This window comes from Dryas octopetala, chromosome 9 (genome assembly GCF_963921425.1).
Source record: "Dryas octopetala chromosome 9, drDryOcto1.1, whole genome shotgun sequence".
Taxonomy (NCBI): domain Eukaryota; kingdom Viridiplantae; phylum Streptophyta; class Magnoliopsida; order Rosales; family Rosaceae; genus Dryas; species Dryas octopetala.
This window is the reverse complement of record NC_141374.1, coordinates 15,639,447-15,666,841: the sequence shown is the minus strand read 5'-3', so window position 1 is coordinate 15,666,841 and position 27,395 is coordinate 15,639,447. Positions and strand designations below refer to the sequence as shown.

At 37.9% G+C, this 27,395-nt stretch overlaps 5 protein-coding genes across 14 annotated transcripts; 1 reads left to right on the top strand and 4 right to left on the bottom strand.

The window, feature by feature from the left end:
- Positions 1-846: 846 nt before the first annotated feature.
- Positions 847-3,809, bottom strand: EMB2759 (embryo defective 2759). Of its 2 annotated transcripts, XM_086257290.1 has the most exons (5): positions 3,660-3,809; positions 3,019-3,085; positions 2,550-2,683; positions 1,832-2,275; positions 847-1,553 (listed from the first exon to the last, which is right to left on the bottom strand). In XM_086257290.1, the coding sequence occupies exons 2-5, from the start codon at positions 3,043-3,045 to the stop codon at positions 1,139-1,141; spliced, it is 1,020 nt and encodes a 339-aa protein (XP_086113416.1). In that variant the 5' UTR covers positions 3,046-3,085; positions 3,660-3,809; the 3' UTR covers positions 847-1,138. The 2 variants fall into 2 exon arrangements, with proteins under 2 accessions (XP_086113416.1, XP_086113417.1); XM_086257291.1 differs by lacking the exons at positions 3,019-3,085; positions 3,660-3,809 and having other exon boundaries at positions 1,832-2,270; positions 2,550-2,679.
- Positions 3,810-4,595: 786 nt separating this feature from the next.
- MOS1 (modifier of snc1) lies at positions 4,596-15,500 on the bottom strand. 2 transcript variants are annotated; one of them, XR_015124206.1, is made up of 11 exons: positions 15,082-15,500; positions 12,287-12,360; positions 11,884-11,958; positions 11,756-11,797; positions 11,219-11,582; positions 10,408-10,507; positions 9,718-9,795; positions 8,269-9,592; positions 7,906-8,185; positions 5,039-7,829; positions 4,596-4,963 (listed from the first exon to the last, which is right to left on the bottom strand). XR_015124206.1 is itself a non-coding variant. In XM_086256739.1 (10 exons), the coding sequence occupies exons 2-10, from the start codon at positions 12,313-12,315 to the stop codon at positions 5,142-5,144; spliced, it is 4,980 nt and encodes a 1,659-aa protein (XP_086112865.1). In that variant the 5' UTR covers positions 12,316-12,360; positions 15,082-15,500; the 3' UTR covers positions 4,596-5,141. The 2 variants fall into 2 exon arrangements, 1 of the variants encoding a protein (XP_086112865.1); XM_086256739.1 differs by having other exon boundaries at positions 4,596-7,829.
- Positions 15,501-17,003: 1,503 nt separating this feature from the next.
- LOC147274747 (putative apyrase 7) lies at positions 17,004-19,651 on the top strand. Its single transcript, XM_086227591.1, has 2 exons — positions 17,004-18,713; positions 18,980-19,651. Exons 1-2 carry the CDS (start codon positions 17,888-17,890, stop codon positions 19,510-19,512), a joined length of 1,359 nt encoding a protein of 452 aa, XP_086083717.1. The 5' UTR covers positions 17,004-17,887; the 3' UTR covers positions 19,513-19,651.
- A 51-nt stretch (positions 19,652-19,702) lies between these two features.
- Positions 19,703-22,867, bottom strand: LOC147274746 (Sec14p-like phosphatidylinositol transfer family protein). Of its 8 annotated transcripts, none has more exons than XR_015119604.1 (7): positions 22,671-22,867; positions 22,221-22,373; positions 21,720-21,866; positions 21,303-21,439; positions 20,995-21,117; positions 20,238-20,325; positions 19,703-20,050 (listed from the first exon to the last, which is right to left on the bottom strand). XR_015119604.1 is itself a non-coding variant. In XM_086227592.1 (7 exons), the coding sequence occupies exons 1-7, from the start codon at positions 22,800-22,802 to the stop codon at positions 20,025-20,027; spliced, it is 822 nt and encodes a 273-aa protein (XP_086083718.1). In that variant the 5' UTR covers positions 22,803-22,866; the 3' UTR covers positions 19,703-20,024. The 8 variants fall into 8 exon arrangements, 4 of the variants coding, with proteins under 4 accessions (XP_086083718.1, XP_086083719.1, XP_086083721.1 ...); XR_015119603.1 differs by having other exon boundaries at positions 19,703-20,047; XM_086227592.1 differs by having other exon boundaries at positions 21,287-21,439; positions 22,671-22,866.
- A 1,172-nt stretch (positions 22,868-24,039) lies between these two features.
- LOC147274745 (plant UBX domain-containing protein 10-like) lies at positions 24,040-27,164 on the bottom strand. Its single transcript, XM_086256120.1, has 4 exons — positions 26,498-27,164; positions 25,046-25,219; positions 24,578-24,775; positions 24,040-24,479 (listed from the first exon to the last, which is right to left on the bottom strand). The coding sequence occupies exons 1-4, from the start codon at positions 27,056-27,058 to the stop codon at positions 24,252-24,254; spliced, it is 1,161 nt and encodes a 386-aa protein (XP_086112246.1). The 5' UTR covers positions 27,059-27,164; the 3' UTR covers positions 24,040-24,251.
- Positions 27,165-27,395: the final 231 nt, after the last annotated feature.

The following is a 27,395-nucleotide window of genomic DNA, read 5'->3' as shown; positions in this document are numbered from 1 at the left end:
TCTACTCCCTTCCACCCCACGGTGGTCTTTTCTTCCGATTCTAGGTGGCGTGGTTCCCTTGAACCACCCCTAATGCCTAGGGTTAGAACTTTTATTTTGTTGAGCCTATTTGATTGAGCTTTTGCTTTGTTGTGAGATTTTTTTTTGTAAGGCCTATTTGTTGGGGCTTTTGTTGCAAGCTTTTGAACTCTAACTTTGTATTTTATATGCATTTTAATTTTTAGGATGTTTTAATGCATTGCAGTTTTTACTAGAACAGCGGATGCACCAAAGGGCAAGTTTGCCGATTCCATTTTCAAGTGGCCAAATGCAGATGTCTTGCATCACACGTAGTTGCCACATTATTCAAAGAGAAAACAAATTAACAACGGATGAAAAAACAGCTGGGCGATTTTTTAATCATTTTTTGTACTTGTACAGAAGACTTTTGAGCAATTGCTTTGTTTCTTTGTCACCAAAGTAGAACGTGTCCGCTCCTTTCAGAAAGTAGAAAACTAGAAACTACACTGGAAATTGAGAGGGAAGGGTTTAAGCCAAAAGACATGGTCTAGACTCTAGGGAAATTGATGAACAGAGAAGAAGCCATCCCTATTCTAGACTCCATCCCCCATTCTGCTATCCCTCCAGTCCAGGCCCTACTATCTTCCGACAGCAGAGTCCCATCAACTTTGACCAATTTTTAAAAGACAAAGGGGAAGAGGGGTTGGGGGATCAGTGCAGAAGATATGACTCAAACCACATGACCAAACTCCAAGGGGCAAATGATTTCCAGATACCTATCATAGCACAAAAAGAAGATAAGTTTGACAACAACATTCAAACCCTATAAGTGACTTGCTACAAGAGTTGAAAATACTTTCTCATTAAGGAACCTCAAAAACGTTCGCAGCAGCTGAATACAATACAGAAACAAAATAATAGGGGACCTCATCCAAAAATAAGAATGCTGCCTATAAGAATTACAGAAACCGGACAAATCTGCTTGTCGTGATCCTTGACTAGCTAGACATCAAGAAGAAACCCAATCTAAAATGGGGTTGGCTAGCTCCTTGAAAGAAACACAAACTTGCTAACCATCACCAGGGAGCAACTCCTATTTCAGCCCGTTGCTCTCACAAAAGACATTCCTCAAATACATCTAAATCAGATTAGCCCTCTTTAGGAATCTGATTGTTCTGCAGTAATATGGCCATATTGATTCCACAAAGTCGAGGTACTTCTCCATTATCAGTTCTTCCAATCCTTTCAGTTTTCTTCTGGATAATTTCTTATAGTCTAAATTCTTAATATTCAGTACAGGTTGCCAGAAACGAGCATGTATGTCCTCTTTAAGCTTCCCATGTGCAACGTATTTATAGGCCACCATGTAGTAAGTGGGTAAGTTCTTGATTACTTTAACAGTCTGCTTGAAGCTGAAAACATAGAGCGCACACAACCACTGAACCATCTTGATGTAGAGAGCTACAATGAGGGGTCCAAAAACCCACAAAGGAGTCAACTCTTTTGAAACTTCAGCCCCATACATCACATTAACTGCCAGGTACCAGGGGATGCTGCAGATTAAGCAGACAATTAAAATAAACAAATAGTGTGCATAGTTATCAAGTTGTAACTTGTGTGTGATATTTCACATTAATGACTTAAAACCAAAAGGCTAGCATATAAAATGGTGGAATTTATTGAACAGACAATCCAACAGTTGGACATGCACCCAAACTAAAAACCTGTAGACAAGTGTATGTACATTGAATAATCATGCATACGAAAAAACACCTCACAAGCCAGAGAGAGAGAGAGAGAGAGAGAGAGAGAGAGAGAGCATTATACTTACAATATTAGTAAGGGTATCTTTATTGTAGCATTTAAACCCAGAAAATTGCACCAAACCGTCCTTAGAATCCCACCTCTTTCCTTGTTTTGAGTCTCATGTTCATTTTCTGATATCTCCTTTGGAGGTGGTTCTTCTCCCAAAATCCCATCTACAACTTCACTTGGTGGTGGTGTTTGGAGCATTCTCAGCCATTTCTTAAATAATTTATGAATAGCAGGGGATGATGCAATGCTCTCATTTGCTTCAGAGGCATAGGAAAGAGGAATATCATTTGCCTGAGGAGATTCCATTATGGTATCCTCATTCTCTTTTAGTTTGACTGAATTCTTGGGAAGCTTTGATCCACTTGTTCTACCTCCAGATATATCATTCTGAGCACTCCCCTTGAAGGCTGAAATTCTCAAAGGTTTAACTTTTGGTCCACGCATGAGAGAAGCCCCTACACTGTGAAACAAGTTCTCTGAATTTAAATGATCAAGATAAAGAATAGGTGTGGGTGTGAATGTGCGTGTGTGTGTGTGTGTGTGTGTGTGCGTGTGCATGTGCGTGTGCAAGCACTCATGTGCACATGTGGCTTCCACAAATACGAGTAAAAGAATTTCAATAACATGCAAGTGGCAGTCACAGAGTTTAGCTGGTGGAAGACTACATAAAAAAAAATATATATATATATATATTATAAAAAGAAGAGAACAAACTAAAGAAGGGAAATTCCCACCTTAAACCAATATTGCACTTTAACATAATGCACTTCTCTGTCTTTCCAACCATGTGAAGTGTTGTTACGTACTGCTTCAACTTCATCCCTTTGCTCCATGACAAAGGCCTAGAGGGATATGTCACATAAGAACCCTGAAATGCAATAAACAAAGAAGGCAAATATAAATTTCAATAAGAAAAAGGCCATGACTTAAACATGAAAGTCATTATAAACAACTAGAGAGTATCTTGGTAATCTCACAAAAAGAACTTGTAATTTAACAGGTTTTACTAGTGATGTTTAGACAGAGACAGAAAAATGCAATCCCAAAAACGCCATCAAGATTCAAGAGATTGGCGTGGTGAACTGAAAACCAGTAATATTGGCACAAAAAAAGGGGCTAAACCTCCATGGCTCCACATGGATCTTCTATTTAATACATAAACAGATATTATGTAAGATATCATTCAGGGTATTCTCGAATTACCTGCATTTGATGGGTTACCAATGCCATCGTCTCCGCCTTAACGACCAAATCATTTACTCAGCAAGGCCTAATTTGATAAACCACCACAAATAAGCACTTACTCTTGCAGGTAAAATAGAAGGACCAATTGAAAAACAAGAAGTAAAAACGCACAGATACGAGTGCCGTTTCCGACCCAAAATCAGCATGTCACCATTTTAACACCAGTAAGCATAATTCATAAACCCATCACAAAATTAGTTGAAAACCAAAATTTGAAGCATTAATCCACTCAAGCTAAGGCACTACAAAAAGATTTCAAATAAGAGAACGCAATTGTTCAAAGAGACCCAGAAAAAACAAAATTAAACAATAGCTTGACAGCTCTTTTCCTCGAAATTCCTCAGCAACCAAACAAAGGATTCCCCAAATTTACTCAACTACAAAAAAAAAAAAAAAAAAAAAAAGCTGAACATTCACCAAACCAACACCAAATATAAAGCTGTAGAGCTTGCTTCAATCCCATTTTCCTCCATTTCATAGGAAACCAAACAGCTTAACAATCACAAGCTCACAAAGCAAACCCTAAGGCGTAGCCAACTTAACCAAGAACAAAAATTGATTATAGAATTGAAAGAATAAATGAGTAAATTCAAACTAACCCGGTCATGAGCTTCCCTTAGCAAAAATTAGTATTGTAAATTGGGGGATAATATATAACGACTGCTTTATCTTTATCCCACTTAGTTGAATTTCTATAAACAGAGTGGATAGAAGATAGAAAAGAGAGAGAGACAGAATGAAAAGGAAGAAGGTCTTGGACTCTTGGTTATTGTAAATTTAGGGTTTTTATAGGGATTTTAATTTTAATTTTTAACTGCGGAATGTGGTTGACAATGAAACACGAAAAACCAGAGGGTAAGGTAAAGCCGGACAGGGAGGGCAGTTGAAAATAAAACGAAAGACAAACACGACACCGTTTCGTAGAGTATATTCGAGCAGCTAGGAGATCTTTGGGCTGGACAGCGTTGTTCGGACTTGGGCCGTTTAGCTTATTCAGCCCTACAGAATAATATCCTTTTGCAAGAATGTTATACCATCACAATCAATCACAACCGTACATTCATCTGTGATTTTATTTAATTATTGATTGACAAACTCCTGTCTATTATCCATCAACAAAAAACATTTATTGGTAACTTTTAACATTGCGTGATGCATTTCAGTAGATAAATGATTTGATGCTCTGGGTAAAAAGTGTTCCAACTATACAATTCATTTTTAATCAGAAATCACATTTGATTCTCGTGTTTAAATTTTGCACTCATCATTTCAAACTCAACTTCAATATATCTACCTCCAGTCCGACTCATATTAGGGTTAAATATAGGAGAGTGAGAAACAACACATCTAAATATTAAATTTACTTCAATGAAATATTAGTCGGAGACTACATAAACATAAGAACATTAAAACAGAAACCAATCCATGGGAAAATCCAGGAGAGCTTCAACATCAACAAGAAGCTCAATAGTTTGAAGGAGCAGAACCTGTTTTGGGCCTAAAAAGAAAAAGAGCGAGAACGAAAAAGAAGTTAACAAGAATATTTGAGGAAGTTTTGAAGAAAAACTGCAAGGATAAATCTTTACATTCTACTTAAGGTACAAGCCACAATGCAAACCATTCATGATTCAACCGTTACTGAGACTAGCGGGAGAAAACTTACTCTAATTTCATTCGCTTCTGCCACTCCATATTTAGAACAAAGGAATTATGGGTCACTAAATAGTAAATACAAGGCTAAAAGAAAAAATGTTAAAAGTGTTCCACAGGAAACAGAGGGTGACCAAATCACAATGTTTCACATCAGGTTCATTTCCAAAAGAAAAAGAAAAAGAAATACGCCACACATCCGACTACCTCCAAGCAGCTAACTGTTTTAGCACAATCAACCTTGCCACGAGCCCTGCTCAGCGCACAGAAGCCATCAGTTGTCTATTCAACAAATATGAACAGTTGTAAATCAGACCTGCTACAATACCTGAAAACAATGTGATCAAGCCACTGCTAATGACGGAAGTGTGGGAAAGAGGTGGTTTTAATCAATATAAACCTCATCTTCAGAATTTTTAACTTTTTAGCCACTACTCCAATCCTGCATCTACTCGGCCAGTGCCACTCTGCCGTCCATGAAAGTTTCCCCCACCGCGTCTTGAATGACTCTGGCCTCTTTCCTTGACCCTCCCACCTACATTATGAGAACCATCTCTAGGTCCCTCAGAGTTGTTAAATCTGTTACTGCTGTTGTATGGCCCAACTGGCTGGTACTCAAAATGCGAACTGTGTCTCTGCCTCTCCCGGTTTGCAGGGTGGTTGTGTTGCCTAATATCATGCCCCGAATGATTCCAATCCCCACGAGACTCTTGCCCTCTGCCAAAACGGTTGTTTTGGTTTCCATTCTTGCGGAACCCTGTGGGAAAATGCTGCTCTTGTCTAGCATCCATACTAGCAGGAACCGAATCGACTGGGCTAATAGGACCCTGGTTTGGAGAGTGGGGGCGTCCCCTGAATGAGGATACTTTCCTCTCTCTCCTATTTGGTCCTTCCCCTGCATTGGTTTTTTCAGATATCAAATGATCTTGTCGATGCTGGGCCACATATTCACTGGTATCCTCGTCAGGTGTTGGCGGAAGTGGCACCCCACCTTCGGGACTGGTCTCCTTTTTTATGGTCCGGCCAACTTCCACACCAACATTTTGACCACCGTTAGCCCTGTTTCCCCGTTGATTATTCACTGAATTTGCCTGAGATTTGGGTTGCCAATGAGACATTGCACGTTCCCCAACAGCTCGATTCTCTTTGGATGAAGCAGGGAAGTCTGTTTGACTCATTTCAGAGGCTGAAGATTGAGTGTGAATTTGGTCAGCATCCCCCCTATTAGTTTTCTTTTGATCAAGATTGTGATTATTTCCCATGGCTTTGTGTCCCTTGAAAGGGTGCTGCTTTCCTCTTCCTGTTGTTCCCTGGTCTTTTACAATAGATACAGAGACTGGTCCAACAGCGTCAGATTCATTGGGCATGTTCCATCCATCAGAAGCATTCCAATCATCCCAAGTCTTTGGTTGCTCTATCACTGAGCCAACATCGGGCTTCTGGGATTGATGATGCTCAATTGATTTTTTATCACTCTGACCAACATCTGAAGTAAATGATGATCCATCTTGCAAACCTTGCGAGGTGGTTGATTCCGTTGATCCCCCCCGTTGCCGCCACGCCCCATGTGCTTTTCCCTGCTTATTCTGCCTGCTACTCCCATTCCTGGACTCTATGGCAAACCCCACTTTTCCAATAGCTGCAGTTGTAGGTTGAGAACTTTCAGCACCTTGAGGACCAGTATCTGCTCGCCCAGTGGTATCATTTATTGCAGTCTGATTGATTACAGAAGCCACTGGTTGTTGAGTGCTTCCTTGATGTGCCAGCTCTTTAGCAACAGGTTTTGGAACATATCTCTCTATTTCTGCCCTCTTATTTTTTGAATTATTTTGCACTTGAATTTGATGGTCGCTCTTTACAGCACTAACAGCCTCAACTTCATGTGTGGGGATGGCTTCATCAGTTCCATCAGTTTTGTTCTGTGACCGCACGGGTGCCCAGACAACAGCATCGCTGCTGTGAAATTTTTCTGAGTGCCTAACAGCTTGTGAATTCCTTGACATCCAGCGAGAATGCTGAGGTTTCCAATGACTATTTACTCTACCTTGAGATTCCTCATTTGATGGAGACAAGTGTTGCTCCGAAGGCTGAGATGCATCTCTAGGAATGGTCTGCAATTGAACTGAGCTAGGATCCAACTCCAGCTCAGATACCTTTGGCTTTCCACTTTCAAAAGTGGCATTTGCAAGATTTGTTTCTTTTGATATAGATGATGGTAAATCAACAACTAATGATCTATTCTCTGCTCTGTGCTTATTCTTGCCACTTCTGTTATTTTTCTTTCTAGTATGAGAAGATGACTCAGACTCAAGTATGGGATTGGGATTCGCAGTCAGGCTTGACTCACTGCTCAAGGCCGTTTCATTTGCTACAACTCCAAGAGATGTGGAAACATTAACAACTGCATTTGTCTGACTTTTTGGTGCCTCGGTCATACTGGTGGAAGTAAACTTCCCAGTAGACTTCTTTTCTAACTGATTGTTCTGCTTTTGTTTACGAGCCGTTTCATTTGCTACAACTCCAAGAGATTTGGAAACATTAACAACTGCATTTGTCTGACTTTTTGGTGCCTCAGTCATACTGGTGGAAGTGAATTTCCCAGTAGACTTCTTTTCTAACTGATTGTTCTGCTTTTGTTTAGGGGCCTGCTTCTGCCTAGAGATATTGCTATCATGAGCCTGGGGAGTATTGTTGTGATGAACAGCATTAGCAACAATAACCTCCTGTTGCAAAGGGACAGATTGATCATGCATCAGAACAGATTCCCTGCAAGAACTCTTTGGTGTCTCTGAAGGCAGCTCACTAGATGAAACCGTTGATTTTTCAACTTTGCCAGTGCTGCTCTCATTAATCTGTGCAACAGCAATAAGGTTAGAACCCAAAGCTGAGTTTTGGGAGCCATATTTCTCACCAGAAGTTTGAGATTCTTCTTGCTTATTTTGGATGGCGCCACTTAAGGCATTTTCAAACTTTTGATTTGACCCTTCCACCACTTGAGTACGTCGGTTCAACTCTTCCAGTTTTGCACGAGCCTTTGCCATCTGCCTTCTTGTTCGTTCCTCCTCTTCCTCCTGTAGCTGTTTGGTACGTTGCTTGGCTAGCTCCCTCATCTTAACACGCTGGTGAAGAAAAAATGTAATTTGCAAACTTCTGATGCATAAAAACTAACAAGCATACAAATAAATTGTATATTACCTGTGCCTCAGAATCACTCGAATCAAGCATTGGTGTCGCAAATTCTTCCTCACATCTGCCTTGAGGATAAGATCCAGACTTTTCAGTAGCTTCCACAGTGGCACGGTCGCCATGCAGATAAACATTATTAGGCAATTCCAAATGTGCAGTTGATACTACAGATGTTGGTTGACTTGGTTCTGAGACCAAAGATTTCTTCCACCCCCCATCAACTTCTTGGTTATTGAATCTTCCTCTACCACGATGATCAGGTCTACCATGCCTACCATGAGTAGATTGCCTGTAGATCAGAAATCAGTAATATTCCCAACATATGAAATAACAGATATATTTTCAGTGGAAACTAAAAACTTACTAACCAACCTGGAAATAGAAATTCCACAGCCGGTGGTTAATTCTTGGTTTTTATCTCCAGCAGAAAACCCCAGTTCATTTGATGAATTTATAATTTCATTGGCACGAGATCTTTCAGGATTTACAGAACCGCTACCAGGTTCATTTACTGAATTGTTAGCTTTAGCATTGACTTGCAATTTATGCTTCTGCTCCTTACTGGAAGCAGATGCGGTATCGTTTCGTCCATCAGAAACTCGTGCTTTTGCATTTAATCCCTCTATTTTCTGAATCAGACTGGAGTCCCTTGCAGCAGCCAGGAGAGGTTGTGCAACTTCTGGCATGCCAGAGGCTCCAGTTTCCGATTTCTTGACTGAAATGACATCAGCTGCCTTCTTACTTCCCACATTTTCAGGAGACTTGACTTTGATAGGAACAGAACCCCGTCGGCTGTCAAAATATTGTGAAGCAGCTTCTTCACCAGGCACTTTCCTTTGATCCCTCTCTCCCTCCTTTCTGTAATCTGATCTCCAATCATTCTCCGATGACAATGTTCTTGGTTGGTCCTCCCTCTCAAAACATGATGCGTTGGTTGTTACTGCACCTTCACTCCTTTGTTCTTCATTTCTTCTATCCCAACCATCATGCTGCTTCAGGAGAACTTTGTACGGTCCACGAGTATCATGCGGATGACCATATTCTAATTGCTCTGATTTCGCTGTTTGGTTGGTAGGACCATACCCACTGGGTCTGCCATGGGAATTTCCAGGCTCAGGAGCACTTTGGCTAGGGTAACTATTATAAACAGAGGGAACAGCTGCCATTCCCACAAATGGAACATCTCGTTCATTTGAATTGCAGTATCCCATTGGAGAGCCATAATAGCCCTCAAAGGCCATTGGACCAGGGTAAAAGCCAGGCCTAATTGGCATACCAGGGCGAATATAAGCATCTGGCATATGAGGTCTGTACATATCTCCATTTTTAGGATGGTGCCCTCTTGGTCCCGCTCCAGGTGGAGGAACAGGCTGTGGGTTTGCGAGTGCAGCAGCTGGAATCTGTGGAGTATAATATGGAAATGGTTCCATTGGAAAGCCACCAGGAGGGACTGGAGATCCAAAGGGTGTAGCCCCTGGAGGTCCTCTAAACCAAACACCACCTTGATGATTAGTTGAAGGACCACCAAGCCATGCATCATAGTGCTGGGGAGGGACACTAGCACTAGGGTAAGGTTGGGGATTCCCCTGCCATTTCTCCATACCAGGTCTACCTCCATCTTCGCCGTATGAGGGATTTTCTCTTTTCCATGAATTAGTAGTTCCACTCTTTACATTTCGATTTACAGAAAGATCACCTGAATATAAAAAAAACAAGCACATAGTTATATGCATGAGAATGAGAACCTATAGATTACCAACAGAAGGTACAAGCTTGCATCATCGTCATAAACACACAAGAAATAAGAACACGTAAACAAACCAACAATAGAAGTCCCAATTGTCTCTTTTGCCACCACACCACCAGAAGACGAGCCAGGACGACTGTAAGAACTGTGATCTGTCATAAATGATTGATCAAACAATCAGTAAACTGAAATTGGAGCATTTTGTACAGCAAGATACTTGTCCCAGAAAAAAAAAATGTACAGCATACCACTGCATAGATAGGTATTAGCATCATCATGTCCTTTAAAACAGCTGATTGGAATAATTAAGAAATAAAAACTTCAGAGCTCAAGAAAATATGCACGACTGCCTTTTCATTCCTTTTTTATTTTTCTTTTTTTAAACAGAGGAAAAGAAATGCCTTTAAACACTGAAAATACAACTTAGCAGCCATTGTGGACGTGTTGTTTGAAAAAAAATCAAATTAACTAAATCCAAGCATGGTAATTTCAAACAGCGTTGCTAGGGGTAAAATTCTTGAAAACTGACATGGCGGTGCCACGCCAATTATTTAAATCCACTGCACTGCCAAAAACATGGTCAATGTCTCAATGAGGTAGTGTGATATGTATGGCCTGGCACTCAACCACCATGTGAGCTCTTAAAAAAGTTTTTGCAAAAATATTGTAGAAAAAGTGTCCTCCAATTTTAAATAATTAAGTCAAGATATAAGCATATTCTCATAAAAAATAATTAATAAATAAACTAGATATAAGCATACAACCTTGTGATTCAGAATTTCCAGGATTATCTTTTTCAGAACCAAGTGTTGGAAAATCTCCTGAAGTCAGTGAAAACCCATCTTTCTTGGATGGCATCACTCCCTGCATGTGTAACAGTGGATAATCAAGATAGATCAGGCCATCAGGATAATTACTGGGCAGACTACAAAAGAGTAAAAATAACAGAGGCCATGCAACTAGGCTTTGCTGAGATTGGATCAGGTCAACCATACGAGGAAAAATCTCAATCCTAACCCTATTCTACCTACCTATGTCACCTTGTAATTAATTTGATTTAGATTTACTAGTGTTGCCTATCATAAATTTTGTAATTATGTAAAATCAGTTATTGTAAGTGTTGAAGTATTGTTTAAAATAAAATGGATTTAAAAAAATTGATGAACTGAAGATACTTTTTCACCTCTGTGTCGAAGTTTCAAGATCATACTTGTTATTGGTGGCACTTATTCACGAAGTATATCAGTGTCATTGATGCATTATTGATTGGTTTACCAATTTCTAAGTCTCATTTACAATTTTTTAAAGCAAATTTCCATTGATATTTACAGAAATTCCCACCCATACTGATATTTATGTTGGTCTGTCCGCCATCATCAACATTTCCAGCCTTAAGCTCAATAATATGTGCTTATTCCAATTTAAAGGTGCCAATTGATACCATCTACCCCCAAATGAGAGAGATTCCCAAGGTTATCACTCTCTTTCTATCTATCCGGTGGTAATTTTATTTAAATTTAAAGTAACTATTGGTAACATATTCAAACACTAAGCTTATAAACTGAAGGACCATACCAATTTTTCTGCTGTCCCAGGAGCACTCCATGCCACTGGATGTTCAGAGTGTTCAGCAAATCGCGACAACTGTGAACTACCAGGTCTTGTGTCTGCACTGCGAGGACGCAATGAGGTCAATGATGTCTGATTTGAAGTCAATACCCCAGAAGCCGATGATGGCCTAGAATTCGGACCCCATGCATTAACAGTAGGTTCATGAGCTTTCTCGCTACCAGCAGTTGATGGTCGAGTGCCACTTCCTGATGAAAGGTGGCCACTGAAATGACTTGGTGAAGTGCCGCCATCAGCATTTGGAGACAGCGATGAGGATCCCCATGCATTTGACGCAGAAGATGATTTACCGCCCCAAATGAGTGTGCCCCTATAAGTATTCAATTCAATAAACGCACAAGGGCTTGAATTATTATATGCTGATCCAAATAGAAATTAAAAATTGGAAGAGATAGAGAGAGAAATAGAGAGAGAGAGAGAGAGAGAGAGAGAGAGAGAGAGAGAGAGAGAGAGAGAGAGAGAGAGAGGGGGGGTATTACTCACTTGGGAACAATTTCCACATTTGGGTTACCTTGACTTTCTGACCTTGAACAACCAAGAAAGGTAAGGAAGTTTAGGGGACAAACAAAGGACTGCAGTAAAGTGAAATAAGGATAATTTAGCAGGAATACCTCTGACTGGGCAAATTTAAAGGTTTCGGAACCTTCCCTAAAACAGTCATTGGACCTCTTCTGCCAGAACCCCACCTGCAAAGGTATTGACAGTATTAGATGACCACCTAAAGATGTTGATATGTATGTGCTTGTCTGTCTCTGTATGTAATATTTCTATCTAAATTTTGAGAAAAAAAAAAAAAAAAGGAAAATTATTAATTGTTGCGAACTAGAAGAATTTTTCTTACTTTATCTTTCCTACAAACACAAGTACAGATAATTACTTTTTGCTAGGCAATCCCAATGTTTTTTAAACAGTCTCCCAGTTTCCAAACCATTCAGACAAATTAAACCAGCAATTCCAAATTTCTAGTTGTGACTGTGGCAAGATTAATATAAGGAGTCACAATACAATTCATACCTTCGCTCCCCAAACATACTCGACGTCATCTTTCAATCGTTGTCGCAAGGTCATTCAAACAAATTTAACAGAGCCTGAAAATATAGTAGAAAATTGAAAATTCCATAAGTATGACATATTGCAGTCAATGAATCAGGTAATCAGATAAAAGCATAGTAATAGCAAGGTTATCAAATGATGTAATAAACAACAAAGAATGCAACTTTTCACATCTTCTACATCTCATCAAAGGAAAGTGGAAAAGTTCATGTACCATCCTTGTATTAATAATTACCTTATTTGCATATAGACAGTACCAAAGTCATGATTTAGCAATATAACTACAAACCAAAATTTTACCACATTGGTACTTCAGGTGCATTCAGGTATAAAAGGCTACAAAACACTGATTGAGAGGAGGATACATGCATTTATGCATGCATGTTTGTTCGTGTACTGTAACCTACAATGGGCAATAAGTTCTCAGGAACCCTAATTTCACATGTGGGATAAATGAAGTATCAGCAATTCAGCATTCAGTTATATATTATTATATGTATATATACAACGATGATCCTAATTATGATTTCTAAAACAATCCATCCACTGCCAACAAATAAAGTTCACCCATATCTTCACCTCTGGGCTTAAAAATTGACCATGTCAATGATTATACATTGCAATTAGGCAGACATTACTAGTTTAATTCTCTCCCTGCTTGGTACATAAAATATTTCAGAAAGGCACATCTATAAATTTCTATAATTTCTCCCCCGTGCATAACGAAATTCTGCAACATTGTTTACATAATTTTCTTTCTGATTTGCCACATACAGATCCTTCAGTAGGAAAGAGCATTTTACCTTTAACTAAGGCTTTTTCACTAATAACCATCAAAGGCCAACTATTTCTATCTAGACTTAGTCTGCTTGACAAATACTTCACCGAATCAACCTTCATGAGACATTAGATGAGCTCACTTGATATGCAACCAACTATAAATGAAGGAAAATTCCCTAAGCTCATCTTTGAGCCTTCAAATTTTGAAGCTCTAATAAAATGCAATTCCCATACACAGATCCTAGCTCCAGTCAGAGCATGCATATCTAAATGTATGGAGGAAGAAAATTCTCCTCCAAGAAGAACTGACTAGGAAATCATAACAACCATTTGGCATTATGTTTTTCATAAGGTGCCCCACTTTCTTCACAGCATTTTCAACCGAATCAGCATACCTAGTATAGCTGTTCGTCTCACGAAAAATTGGGCTAAACTTATTACATATCATATACAAATAAAATCATTTAGATTTTAAAAAAAAATCATATCATTGTTAAACATGTATCAAAGGTTAGCTCAATTTTCATATACTTTCAAGGCCAATTCCAACTTCCTAGTCAACATATCAAATGATATAGCAACCGTTGTTCATTCTACAGACTTTTGTAACCACTCACCTGCCTAATATCCACCTCAAATTTATGTGTATCACCACCAACCACATTTCCAATCATCTAGTTGCAAATCAGTGCTTGACCAAAGTCATCTGATTGCCTTCACTTTGTTCTTCTCTTCCTACTGGTCAATCATCTCCTCATGACTGAAACTAAAAAACTGTCCCACCATCCGAGTTTCAGCCTTCCTCATTAGCAAACATGTTTTTAACTTCCTCACATAAGTATAACCAACTAGAAATAATCTAATAAACCTTTTCTTTGACTCTATAGGTCTGCACTACACACAACACAACACAAAGACATTTCCAACTTCATCCTCCTTCAATTAATCACTCCTTACGCATGTTATCCGAGTTTCAGCCTTCCTCATTAGCAAATATGTTTTTAACTTCCTCACATAAGTATAACCAACTAGAAATAATCTAATAAACCTTTTCTTTGACTCTATAGGTCTGCACTACACACAACACAACACAAAGACATTTCCAACTTCATCCTCCTTCAATTAATCACTCCTTAAGCATGTTCAAGCCCATGTCACGGAACTTGTTGCCTCATGATACTCTCTTTTCTCACCCTTTTCACTTACTTATTTCTATTTTCAGCTTCTCTACACACGTTACAACATTGAGAACATGAAAACTACAATATGCAAAATAAATATTTCTTTAAAAAATTAAAGAAAACAAAAGGGGAAAGAAAAAAAAAACACTCCCGAGCTCTAAAAGAATAAATATTCAAATTTGGATCAGTCTGAGCATTATATATAGCATTGATAGCTAAACTAAACCTATCCCAGTTCTCAATTTTAAAAGAACTACTACAGCTTCAAATGAAAAAATAAATAAATAAATAACCGGTTTTCAGCAACAATAAAAAAAGAACCCCATTTTCAGAACCCTATTGCAGAGCTTTGTCGTCGGCTCTTGTGGCTGCTCTTTGAAGTTCCTCTTAACCTTACAACGTCAGGGTTCTCTCGTAGGACATATAATGAGGCAATAATATAATACGAATCTAGAAAACAAAAATACTATACGAAAAATCATTCACTTCCCAATGAAACACAACCTAAGCTTAGACTTGAAAAGAAGAAAGTTGTATAACAATTTTTATGTATGGCAACAACAAAGCTCTATATTCTACAAGATGAATACGTTCGCTTGGTAGCCAATAAAGCATGTGAAAGAATAAGAACATCCCAGAACATATTCAGCGTAGAAATGACAGTTGCAATAGCAAATTCTTATTCATTTCCTCCTCCCCCACTCTTTTTTTATATTTTCTTTTCCTTCTACGGGAAACAAACATGAGAAATTACCATAAAACTTTCGGACAATTAGAAAAAACATATTTACTTGCCTGGTAAGAGAATAGGTTTTAAGGGTTCGTGGAAACCCTAAGAAAGTTGATGTGGGTTGATGTGGGTTTTTGGAGGTAGAGAAAAATAAGCGATCGAAACGCTGCGTATAAGGGGCTTTGGGCGATCGCAAGGGAGCCTCGGAGAAACAGAGATCTCTGTGAGTTGAAAGCGATAGATTTCGAGTGTAATGGGTTTCAGATCAGAGAAGGCGAAAATAGGGAGACGGGGGAAGAGAGAGAGAGAGCTCAAGGAGGAGTTCGAGGATGTACGAGTTGCAACCCGATATATTAATACAGGAACTTCTCGCAAAATTAAATTTGAAGTTGGTTTTTTTTAATAGAATTTTTTTGTTGTTCTGAAAATAAAATGAGGATTTTTGGGAATATGGGTTGCTTAAAGATGAGACAACAAATCCAAACTGAACTCAGAAAAGAAAAAAGACCGAGGGGGGGGGGGGGGGGGGGGGAGGGATAAATGATAAAACCAAACCAAATTGGGTTATGTATCCTTGTTAATGTTTATGTTTTATTATCCTTACTTAGGTGGAAAAAGGGCATTGCATTTTGGGTCTATCAAAGGATGCTCTTTCATATGGGAAGGGTAAGAATGTAATTGTAACTTACATTAATTAGATTTAGGTGTAATATCCTTATCCTAACTGTCTTCCTTCCTATGTGGTATTGAATGGAGGTGGTATTGAATGGAGGGTTAGGATATTAGCACAAATGATTTTACAAAAAGTTTTACAACGTTTTTAAGCTTTTAATTTACCTTAAATTTAGTTATTTCTAAGGAATTGGATATATTGTGGTTCGTACTTTGTTGCATTATACCTTAAATTATTTATACTTTTACACAATGTCGTAATTTGATGTACTTTGATACACTTTGGTTCGTACTCTATTGCATTATCTTTGGTACTTTGAAAGAAACTACAGAGTAAATTACAACTTACACTTTTAAGATTTTGAGTATTTCTCAACTTATACTTCGCCGTTTCAATTTTTTGAATTTAATACATAATGTTTTGATTTACTTATAATTAATTATTATCGTCTATTTGACTGTCTAATTAGATGTTAATTGATAACGTAACAGCGGATCTTACATTTTTGCTGAATTGTAAGGTAGGACAACCTCCCATAATGCTTCATAAGAAGTGATTCAGCTTTTTGATATGACCTCCCAAAATCAATATCAAACTTGATTTATCGAAAATGCCCTTAAAGAGAGGTCATTCACCCTTACAGGTCGACAAAAATATGGGATCCACAATTTTTACGTCATCAATTAACGTATGATTAAACAGTCAAATAAACGATAATAGTTGATTGTAAGTAAATCAAAACGTTAGCTATTAAATTGAAACAATAGAGTAAAAGTTGTGAAACACCCTAAAATTCAGGGGTGTAAATTGTAATTTACTCAAAAATAATTTTATTTTTTTTTAAGTTGGAAAAAAGAGGATCCAACTTGAATGCATTGTAAGTAATTTTATGACTTTTCTAACTAGACTATCCAATAACAAAAAATAAATTTAGGTGTACAGAGACCAACGAGGGATGTGCGTGCAACCCTTCAATGAAAAGATGATAGCTCGAAATTCGAACCCAATACAGCAGTACTCATTAAGACAAGGCCCAGGCCCAATCAGCCCAGCCCATACTAGTTAACTCCTTGATTCGAGTTCCGTTTTATTTTTACGGTCTGGAAAATATTCACTCATGGCGCGTAGAATCTTCCACACTGGTTGTTGGATTACTATCCAAACCCACATAAATTTTCTCATAATTTGGACCCTCCGTCACAGTTTCTTCTCTTTCGACTCATGATCCGAACTGACCCAGCTTTAGGTTGAGTAGCGTCGTGAAGCTTTTAGCCATTTCATAGTCGAACCAGGTAAGCTTTGCTCTGTCCCATTTTAATGTCATTCACGTCATCTCTTATTGGGTGGTTTCAGATCTCTTTGAATCAATTCTACATAATATGCGCCTTTTCCCTCACGTCTCAGATTTGCCTTTTGAACTTGCCTACCAATCAAATTCACATATAGTGTGATTGTTATATTAGTTCAATTTCTTCTGTGAATGTGATGCCCATTTTAAGCTACCCTTTTGTCATTCTGTCGATTCATTGACAAAAATGGTAATATTCAGTTTGTTATAGGTTTTGGCGAGCACGTGGTAATGGCTTTTGGCTAAGCATGGCAGCTAGGTTGCATGTGTCTATGCTTTGCTTAGTAACCATTTTTCATATACATGTGAAGTTGTTTACCAATGGTTTCTGTTTCAGTACAAAGTTGGCCAACTTGATGTACAGTTGGGACTCCTAGCAATAAGGATGTAGAAAGTTGATGGGTCTAAGACTGTCATTTGTTTTGCTATCTCAGAATTGACTTGTAACAATTAGTATATTTTTGAAGTGGGTTTTGAGGGAGCTTTGAAGGTGAATAGAAGGTTGAAGAGTTGTTATTATAGTTGGAATGCATTAATGGCTAGTATTTCATCTATGGAACCGAAATCTCCTTCAAAACTGAAGCCCTCAATCGTGGGGTATGCTCAATATAAACAGGTGTTGACAACAAGTATTGTGGTTTTAATTATACTAGTCTTATTGTTTGGTGCCTATTTTGCATTTAAACCCGGAAAAGGTGAAAGTGTATCTAAAGGGCCATATTATACTGTGGTTGTCGATTGTGGAAGCACAGGGACCTGAGTAAATGTGTACGAGTGGCTGGTAAGGGATGTAAGTAATAAGAAATTGCCTATTTTGTTGCATTCTTATCCCGACAATTCAACTGAGGGTATGCTTAGGAAAGGTTGTAAGTATCACTGTCTGCAAACTGAGCCTGGTTTGGATAAATTTGTTGGCAACTTGTCAGGGGTAAGAGCATCTTTGGAACCATTAATTACATTGGCAGAACATATGGTTCCTCCTGAAAGACATGGAGACACTCCTATTTTTATTCTAGCTACTGCTGGACTAAGGAGGTTGGCAATGGAGGATGTTAGGCGGATCTTGGATGATGTAGAAGCCGTTGTAAGGGAACAATCTTTTTTCTATAAAAAGAGTTGGATAAGGGTGTTGAGTGGCAAAGAAGAAGCTTATTATGGTTGGATGGCTTTGAATTATAAAATGGGTAGCTTCGGGAATCATTCAAGGTCACCCACTTTGGGTCTTCTTGACTTGGGAGGTTCATCATTGCAGGTTGTCGTGGAAATTGATGATGCAAGAGAAGACGCACACTTAGTGAGATCAAAATTTGGTTTTGTTGAACATGAGATTTTAGCGTACTCATTGTCCACATTTGGATTAAATGAAGCTTTTGATAGGACGGTTGTTATGCTCAGCCACATGGAACAACTCAGAGAAAGTGCAGTTGGTATATTAGAGATCAGACATCCTTGCCTTGGTTCTGATTTTGTGCAAAACTATACCTGCTATGGTTGCTTTCAGTCAAATGCTTCAGAACAGGAAAATGTGACTAGTCAAGTGCAAGAAACTAAATTTCCTTCTGTATATCTGGTTGGAGCACAAAATTGGGAGCAATGTAAAAGACTTGCAAGGGCTGCTGCTATCAATTCAAGCACAGCTGACACAGACTATAGAAAAAGGTCATGTTCTGATAGTGGTAAGTACTATATTCGCTCCCATTCAACAGTGGAAATGTTTACAATTTATTTATTTTTTCAGACATCTTCATGTTTATACCCTTTGAGTAGGCATTTATCACAGTAGTCCTATAAGCTGGAATTATCTCTCAGGATTTTTTAAGCACATGAATAGATTAAAATAAATCCTTAATTGCAAAACCTGGAAATGTTCTCCACTAGTCAAATAAGCCAGAATTCTAAAGTTTCCACTGGTTATGTTGTAATTCCCTGCTCATGTTCACAGGCAGTGATATAATAAATTTGACAGCTCTTGCTCACCCCACAGCCCACTTTCATGCCTTATCTGGATTCTTTGCTGTTTATGACAAGTTGAATTTGAGTTCAAGAGCCACCTTGGCAAGGATTTGGGAGCAAGGGCAGCAACTATGCTCCAGAACATGGGCCGACCTAAGCAGTAATTCACGAAATGGACATTATGCCTGGCAATTTTGTTTTCGGGTGCCTTATGTGGCATCACTCACTGAGGATGCCCTGTGTCTTGGTGACAGAGAGATTATTTTCGGTCCCGGGGATGTTACTTGGACATTAGGAGCTGCACTGGTTGAAGGAGAATATTTATGGTTAAGTACTAGTAGATCTCAACTTAGCATTTTAACCCTGATTAAGGAGGTTATATCCTCTCCTATTTTTGTACTTGTTTTACTTCTGTGTCTTCTATTGGTTGTGTATTGTAGTCAAGTCAAGTTCCCTATGATAGGCAAGAAGGGTGCAGCTAGAGCATCTTTGCCAGTAAGAGGACAGAAGATGATGGATTAGATGGTATGAATTCTTAGATTGCAAATGAAATTTTTTAATTCAATGGCACTTCTTGCTGTCATTCTGTCTGTATTGTCATTTCAAAGCATGACGCTTAATGAGGAATTTGAGTACTTGGAGTAGGCTACTTAGAAGTTAGAACTCCTTTAGCCTGTTTGTTTGGTAGGATCCGAGAGAACATGAGAAGATCTAAAAGAATATGAATATATATATTTTCGGATTGCCACCAAAAAATCTTACATGTTGGTAACATAAAATAAAAAAAAGTAATAATAGTAATGTGGATGAACAGTAGATGTCTCTGATTCTCTCACTGAGCGAACTTTTAAACTGCAAAATCTGTTCAAATTATATTGAAAAATGGGGGAGTGGAAGGGTAGTCTCTCTTCTTGTTATATCTTCGTGTTTGATATGTAGTGAGTTTCTCTGTAGGGCCAAGCCCAGTTGCCCAAGAAATTAGCAACAGCTTGGACCTGTCAAACCCCAATCAGCCTTTGAAATACCATGGTTCTCTAACCGAGTTCACTGGAAATCCCTGCTTCATTTAACCAAGTTAAAGTTTCAGTGTTTTGATTCATCCATAGAAAAATTAGTGAGTTAGAAAATTTGCAAAATTAGTGAGTAATAGTTTCTATAACCACAAAAATTATGAAGCTAAAAACAAATATATTCTACTCCCACAAGACAAAGGCCATTTTACATTAAAAAAAAACAAACTTCAGTACCTGAAGTCATGTGAAGAGAGTAACATCTCTCAGTCTCTAAATTTGGCTGGTACTGTTGCTTCTGTAAAATATTCCTTCCTGACAGTCTCTACAGAGCAAAACCTCACCTTCAAAAGACAACTTCTTAATATGAAATGGAAGTAGACAGAAAACAACATCAAACAATAAAATCGCACATTCACAAATTTCAGGTTTTACATCAAGTTGTTATCTGCCTAGGTGATAGCAAAGCAATGCCATATAAATCTCAGAAATGAAAGGGAAAAATTATGGTTGACCATAGCCTATCAGCGTATAACAGAAATTAATACCAAAGTATAGCTCAAATAGCTTTAGCGCATGAAGGTCAGCACTTATATAGTTTATGGTAGTGAGCCTGCATCAGATTTACAATAGAGACTTAATGGCTTTCAAAACTTAAATGACAGACCACATTCAGAAAAAACTTGTAGTAGATCAACTCAAACTCTGCTGCCTATAAAGATGAAGAGTTCAAATAAAGTGTATGAAATTTGAGTCTAAACATGCTTCTGGTATGGAGTTTACACAAGTAGGTGAAGAAGTTTTTTAGCTCAAAGATATATCATATTTGAATGCCATTCAAGTACAGAATGCAGTATGAATTTTCATTTTCAGACTGACAATAGACCTTTTGAACAATATGGTATTTAATAATAATAATAATAATAATAATAATAATAATAATAATAAAAGAACAATATGATACGAAATATTCATCTAGGATGGTAATACATACCACCGAAGCATAGGACTTTAACAAGGGTTTGGCAAGCTTCCAAATTGGCTTGAATATAAATGGAGCTTCCACAAAGAGGACTTGCCCCAATCGCTTTGGATAATAATAGTAGAATACATCAAACTGCAACAGATAAAGAATCAACTCACAATGAGCACTGTCAGATCAAGGATATATTGTATTGTTGCAACTTGCAAGCAACAGAAACAGAATTTGATTAGCAAGTAACAAGAGAAAAACTAGTTACAACTAAGTATTTGAAGGAAATTAGCAGCTCGCTTGTAAAATATACCAAAAATGTTACGAACTTTAAATCCGTATTCTCTATACCGAAGCCTCGTAGATCGAAGATTCCAAGTATTTCTCCTTTCCCTTCCGGAAGGGCACTCAATGCCTTCTCAATCAAAAACACGCAGAGCTTCTCATTCTCGGCAGGATCGTGCACCTGTGGCACATTTTTGCACAGTTACCAATTTACCATTAAAAATTCTATCTAAGCTAAAGAAGCAAAAATTGGTCATAGTATTCAAAAGGGTTAAGAAGTTAAACACTCCCTTGTTGACTAAGATTGGTAAGTAGCACCTCATGAATATTAAGATTATATGATATGCAAGAACAGCAGTCATTCATGCATAGACACATTTTAAGCAGAGTCTCCAAATTGGGTGATCCATACAAGAGCTATCTGATATTGAAGTGGACATAGCCAAAAGAATCAAACTTACAGCAGGAAAATGCTTGGAAGCATCCACTATGAGAACTGGTCTATCATTAACATCAAGAAAGTCATGCACATAAGCCTTTCCAGTTTCAGCTATACTCTTCACTGACTCTTGAGACAATTCAGACACTCCAAATTCTTCACGCCATTTCTATTTCAGGATAAGGGAAATACTAAAACTAAAACTCATTACTACATTAGCCGTTTTTTTTCCCAAGGAAAAATGAAAAAACAAAGAAAGACATAAGCTTTCCAATGTAAAGTGCAAGTGACACATTATAACACAGAGCCCTCAACTTGTTTATGGCTAATGCAGCCAGCTAAGATGGCCCTAAACCCCTAAAACCCATAATATGAATCATGGATTGATGCTAACATGTTTGAATGTAAGTGACGACTAGAACATTATCACACATTATCCTCATCTTTCCAAATACCATCTCTGTGAGAGACAAGTAAAACATGAGTGAGTCCTAAAAAGCAAGATTGTGCAAGTGGAGGATACAATTGCTGCAGTCAATTTTTCAACAGTGTCTTGGACCGAGAACTTGCGGTCCTTGAGAAACCAAAGGATCATGTTCTCATCATCTCTTCCATTTTTGCCTACAGGAAGACTTTGATGATCTTTCTCAAGCTTCTCCTTCACTTCCAAAACTAGCTGCAAATTTTCAAAGCACAGACTATTACAAACCCACCAAAATGTTTATTAGCCAAGCAAACTACAATGTAAGCTACACAATATACCTCACTAGTCTAATATTATTCTCAATAAATTAAAAAAAAAAATCTTGGGTTAAAAAAAAAAAAAGGAAGATTAAGAAATATAAAGTTTCAATGTGTTTCTCACTAAATATGCATGAAAAGATTAGAATTTATTTTTTTTCTTGTCATTTTCAAACAAATTTCCGAGAACCCAAACAGAGGCAGAGCTAGTGGTACTGGTGGGTGTACCTACCTTGCGTGATTCGTTGGGGTCTAAGCGGCAGCTCCGAACTGAGACGCTACGAGCTTGAGAGGGTCTAATTTTAGAGAAGTAATTTGAAGGACGAGGAAGGTGACGAAGAGGGTTACACATACGGAGCTCCATTTCTGATCCAGTGGTCCGAAACCGCTGCTTTGAATCGCGGTTTCCCGTAGCCGTGAGGAGAACGATGAGTGTGTGCGGTCATAAGTAGCTCAACTGTCCTAGTCACGCCACGTGGGCGACACGTGCGGTTGTGTTATCCTTATTTCTTGGTGTTGGAGGCATTGGTACAACTACAACTGTACAAATTGCAATGGAAGTTTTTTCCACCTGTTTTTTCTTTTTTCCAATTAAAAAGAGAGTGGGTTTTTGTTATTGGACAATTTTACTTTTTAGTTAAAAAATAGTTTTAAATATATATATTTTTTACATTTCTCATTTTTTTCCTTTTTCTTTCTTTGATTAGAATACAAAAACAAAAATAACAATTTTATAAAACGGTAATTTTCAATTAAGAAATAGTTCTATAGTCATTGTAGGTCATTTAAGACAAAGAAATCCTTGAAGAATACATGCCTTTGTTTTTGTTTTGTTTTTTTAGAAAAACCCTTACAACAATGGTGATGACATCTCAGAATTATTATAATAGGAGATTTTTTGTATGCAAAATTCAAATGTATGAAGAATGCGGAAAATGTGAGAGCGTTTGAACGCACACGAGTATTTTTCATCTCTATTGGAGAAAACTTCATTACTATAGTCCTCGGACTTGGTTATATGTTTTATTACTTTTACTTATACACGGCATTTCTCTTTGTTTGGGCCAATAGTATTCCTTGAGTTATTTACCAAAAGGAAAAAAGTCAATATTTGAAAGCTACATCTATATGAATAAAAGTCACAACCTCAGGGTACATTACATCTGTATGCGTATATTCAATATTCCTTCAGTTGTCTAGACCCATTACACCACTGAATAAGTTTTTAAAGTAGTCACTAAGCCATTGCCATCACTTTCTAATGATTCTTTTTTCACTCTTTTCATGTGTGTGTATGGCATGGGGAATTTCCACTCCTCTTTGTCTCTGTTTCCACCATGGAAATCATTGCTTGGAAAAATGATACATTTTGCAACTGAGGTTGGACCTTGTGCCACAAACCCACTTGCTCTTTGATATTTTCTAGAAAGAATGGAAATTCTAGATTGAGTGGGTGCATAAGTCCATCCTATATTACAAGGCTATCATTTTTGGTGAATGAGGCCGGTGGTGTTCATTTGGATAAAATGCAATTTTGAATGAATTCAGATGAAGAAAAACGTGCTTTGTTTGGGATGATGATGATGATAATATCCCTAATATTATACTTGTTCAACATAGTTGCAAGCTCATAAGATCCTGCCTACGTTTGTGATACTCATACAACTATATTGTGTACTAGCACATATATATTAAGCGTTTGAACCATCTCTCACAGTCTGAACTCTGGATGTTCGTTTTAGAAGTTTTATATATGTGTGTGCGTGTACGCGCTTATATATGAGTCACTTTTGAAAACTATACAACTGATTTGTCACAGAAGTTCAAGAAAGAGGCTTGCTCTTGGATGCAGACCAGCATCCTTGAGTGTCATCCCCATCTGATCAACCCCATATACTCTTCTTGGGAAACTTGATATAAGTCTATAGTTTCCTAAACCAGGTAGGCTTAATGAATCAATGTATCTGTAAATTGACTGCACTTTGTCTGTGCATAAGAAGCATTGCTCTCTTCTTTCCCCATTCGGAAACCTTATCAGTATCTGAAAACACCAATTAAACAACCATATTAAAGACTTACTTTCTACTTTTTCAACTCAAAAAAAAATGGTACGAATTGTGGTTCCAAAATCATATATACCTGTGCAGCCTGAGGATCCTTTCCCCTATTTGCAACCTCCTTGTATTGAGTTTCTCTTGTAGTAGAAGCCTGAATGATTTTGCCATGGTGTTTTTTGGTAGAATGATTTTGAGGCTTTTCATAATGTGCTTTATTAGGGGCTTCTACTGGTTTCTGAAGTCTATCTGCTGATGGTAAATTCTTTAGTTTCTCCTTTTCCTAGAAATGGGGACAAGAATGTTAGTTTATTGTCAGCTTTCTGCCTCACTAAGAAGTCTTGGACTTAAAGCATGACATATTATGTATATACACATATATATATAGGGAAATCTTCAAGTAAGGATGTCCACCATATGAAAATGTTCTCTTGCCAGATAGTCTAACATAACTGTGAATCTCCACCATTGATTAGGTTGACTGATAAATGGATGCATGGTATAGAATCACAGTCTGGCAAGAGAACATTGTTCTATATATATAGGTGCAAACCTTGTCCATCTGTAGAGCTGCAAGATATGCTGCATCTTGTTCTTCTCTTAGACGACGGTCTGCTATTATCTCTTCTGCCTGCTTGGCCCTTGAACTGCGAAAAGCCAATCCTTGTTCCTCCATAGTCCTCTGCAGAATCCCCACCAGCTCAGTTGGGGAAATTGGCCCTTCCATCTGAACATGGACAAAGCAGAGAACAAGAAAGTTCAAGTATCCTTATCATAGTGTTGGGTACTATTAGCAGATAATGGGGCTCATGCCATGTCTGTGCCATAGTGGCACTGCACATAGTTCAATTAACACTAGGGCTTAAAAAGAGATCATATCCCAACCTGTGACAGATCCCTTTCACAAAAACAATGGGAAAGAACAAAAATAACAACAATAATGATGATGATGAATGACTTTAGCATTCAATGTGTATTAGTCTAGAATTACTAAAACCTTTCCTAAGTTTTAGTCACCAAATGATGTGGTATATGAGTATAGGACTTATCACTGTTTTACTTGTTAGAAGAAAATGAGGTTCAGAGTGAGTCCCGATATAGACAAATGAAATATTGCCACATTGTTTAGGATTTGTTTTGGTGCCCTTAGCATTACTCGGGTATAGGAATGGTCATTTTACCCGTGGGTTTGGGTACCCGCGGGTACCTACTCTATTAGGATAGTGTGGGTATGGAAAATTGGGTAATGAGACGGGTATGGTATACATGTTAATACCCGTATAAAAAATAGGTGGGTATGGATAATACCTGTGGTTTACCCAAACCCTTTATTTAATTTTTTTTTTATCATTAAATTCAAGTATAATGAACCTAAAATTTAAATTTAAATTGCAATTAAACTAATGAATGAAAAAAAAACGAAAAAAATATATGGATCAATTAAATTGAAAAACATAAATTAATTGATAAATTTTTTTTTGGTCGAAAACTAATAGATCAATTAAACTGTTGCAATATGATTAATATTTGATATATTGCAACTTGATTGAAGTAGGGAGCGGAGCCTGACCTAAAAAATAAGAAGTAGGGAGCGGAGAGAGGAGAGAGAGAGAGAGAGAGAGAGAGAGAGAGAGAGAGAAATATATATATGTTATATAATTGTAATTGTTCATATAATAACATGTAACTATGTAACTATGTCCCTAAGAGTGGCAAAAACAAAAAAACTGTAATGTAAGAGTTGATCTTTAAAATAGAGAAAAAAAAAAAAAAAAAAACTGAATTAGGACAAAAAAAAAACATGAATGGTGGGTTTTTGGGTTGGGTTTGAATAAGCCATTATTTGGTGGGCGAGTAAGAGTAATAGCCATAATATATATTATGGGGTGGGTTACGTGGGTATAAATTTGGTAAATTTTTCACTTAAATAGTTTGGTTTTGTGGGTTTCTACCGCCGGGTCAAATGGCCATCCTAGTACTAAATTAGTTTCAAGTTTCAACGAACCTGCCGCAACACTGCTATGCTGTCACCAGGAGCAGGAGCTATGACAGCACAGAATGGAAAGCAAGCTGGGCTCAGTGTTGCAGCCATTTGTAGACCTTCCCCTCTATCTGCAAGTGCTCCCCAGGAAACAAAGTTAGCATCAAGAAACTGCACCACCAGCTCTGAAGACAGGGTCTCCCTACAGAAAGAGGGTGTGAAGGGGTGTTCTGGTGAGTGCAGATACATGAACAAGAACTTGTGTTCATCCTCTGCAATCTTCAAGGCCTCTGTAAAACGGCAGGCATAAAAGAATGGATGCATGGTACCATATTGCTGCTCAAAGCTAGGTAGAAAAGCCGAAGCTTCTGGAACATATAGGGGTTCTTCTGGATGCTGCAGTTGAAAGTTTGATGGTAGTGTTTGAGTTCTTCTTCCTCCTATTCCTATGAGGTCTCTACCATGACCCATTGCTCTTGAAAATCCTCCTATAAGGCTTCTGGGAAGGCTTACCATCCGGCGAACAATTCCATTGCAGGAGGCCTGTCCTGCTGATCTTATGCCTTCTCTCGTCGCCGATGACATAGTTAACTATTAACACTAACACACAGTCCCCCAAAACACAACAGAAAATTGGAAAAAAAAAAAAAAGTCTTGAAGTTGCTCCTCTCTTATTCGAGTGGTGGTGAACTTAGTTCAAATTGTGACTTTGTAATACCAAATGAGATATATGGTTTATCAAATTAACTATAAAGCAGCAGTCAACTTCATAGTTCCTTTATTTGATGAAAGTTAAATTGTAGAGATAAAAAGAGCATTATGGAAGAATGTGGAGATGCCTTCTTCTTTTTTTGCTTCTACAAAGATGGAAGGAGATGATGCTTTGCTTGTGAACCAATCCACCGTTAATTGTGGAAGAGAT

What these genes read in the sequence shown, in the direction of transcription:
- EMB2759 (XM_086257290.1), bottom strand. Translation starts at nt 3,045, where the DNA reads ATGGCATTGGTAACCCATCAAATGCAG. An exon ending in TGGTAACCCATCAAATGCAG is followed by an intron (nt 2,684 to 3,018) that starts GTAATTCGAGAA and finishes ATTGCATTTCAG; the next exon opens with GGTTCTTATGTGACATATCC. An exon ending in AAGTGCAATATTGGTTTAAG is followed by an intron (nt 2,276 to 2,549) that starts GTGGGAATTTCC and finishes CTTGTTTCACAG; the next exon opens with TGTAGGGGCTTCTCTCATGC.
- MOS1 (XM_086256739.1), bottom strand. Translation starts at nt 12,315, where the DNA reads ATGACGTCGAGTATGTTTGGGGAGCGAAG. An exon ending in AATTGGGACTTCTATTGTTG is followed by an intron (nt 9,593 to 9,717) that starts GTTTGTTTACGT and finishes TTTTATATTCAG; the next exon opens with GTGATCTTTCTGTAAATCGA. An exon ending in TGTGGAATTTCTATTTCCAG is followed by an intron (nt 8,186 to 8,268) that starts GTTGGTTAGTAA and finishes TCTGATCTACAG; the next exon opens with GCAATCTACTCATGGTAGGC.
- LOC147274747 (XM_086227591.1), top strand. Translation starts at nt 17,888, where the DNA reads ATGCTTAGGAAAGGTTGTAAGTATCACTGTCTGCAAACTGAGCCTGGT. An exon ending in AAGGTCATGTTCTGATAGTG is followed by an intron (nt 18,714 to 18,979) that starts GTAAGTACTATA and finishes TCATGTTCACAG; the next exon opens with GCAGTGATATAATAAATTTG.
- LOC147274746 (XM_086227592.1), bottom strand. Translation starts at nt 22,802, where the DNA reads ATGGAGCTCCGTATGTGTAACCCTCTTCGTCACCTTCCTCGTCCTTCA. An exon ending in TAAAGTTCGTAACATTTTTG is followed by an intron (nt 21,118 to 21,286) that starts GTATATTTTACA and finishes TATCTGTTGCAG; the next exon opens with TTTGATGTATTCTACTATTA. An exon ending in CTCTCTTCACATGACTTCAG is followed by an intron (nt 20,051 to 20,237) that starts GTACTGAAGTTT and finishes GGTTAAATGAAG; the next exon opens with CAGGGATTTCCAGTGAACTC.
- LOC147274745 (XM_086256120.1), bottom strand. Translation starts at nt 27,058, where the DNA reads ATGTCATCGGCGACGAGAGAAGGCATAAGATCAGCAGGACAGGCCTCC. An exon ending in GCATAGCAGTGTTGCGGCAG is followed by an intron (nt 25,220 to 26,497) that starts GTTCGTTGAAAC and finishes GTCCATGTTCAG; the next exon opens with ATGGAAGGGCCAATTTCCCC. An exon ending in CAGCTCTACAGATGGACAAG is followed by an intron (nt 24,776 to 25,045) that starts GTTTGCACCTAT and finishes CCCCATTTCTAG; the next exon opens with GAAAAGGAGAAACTAAAGAA.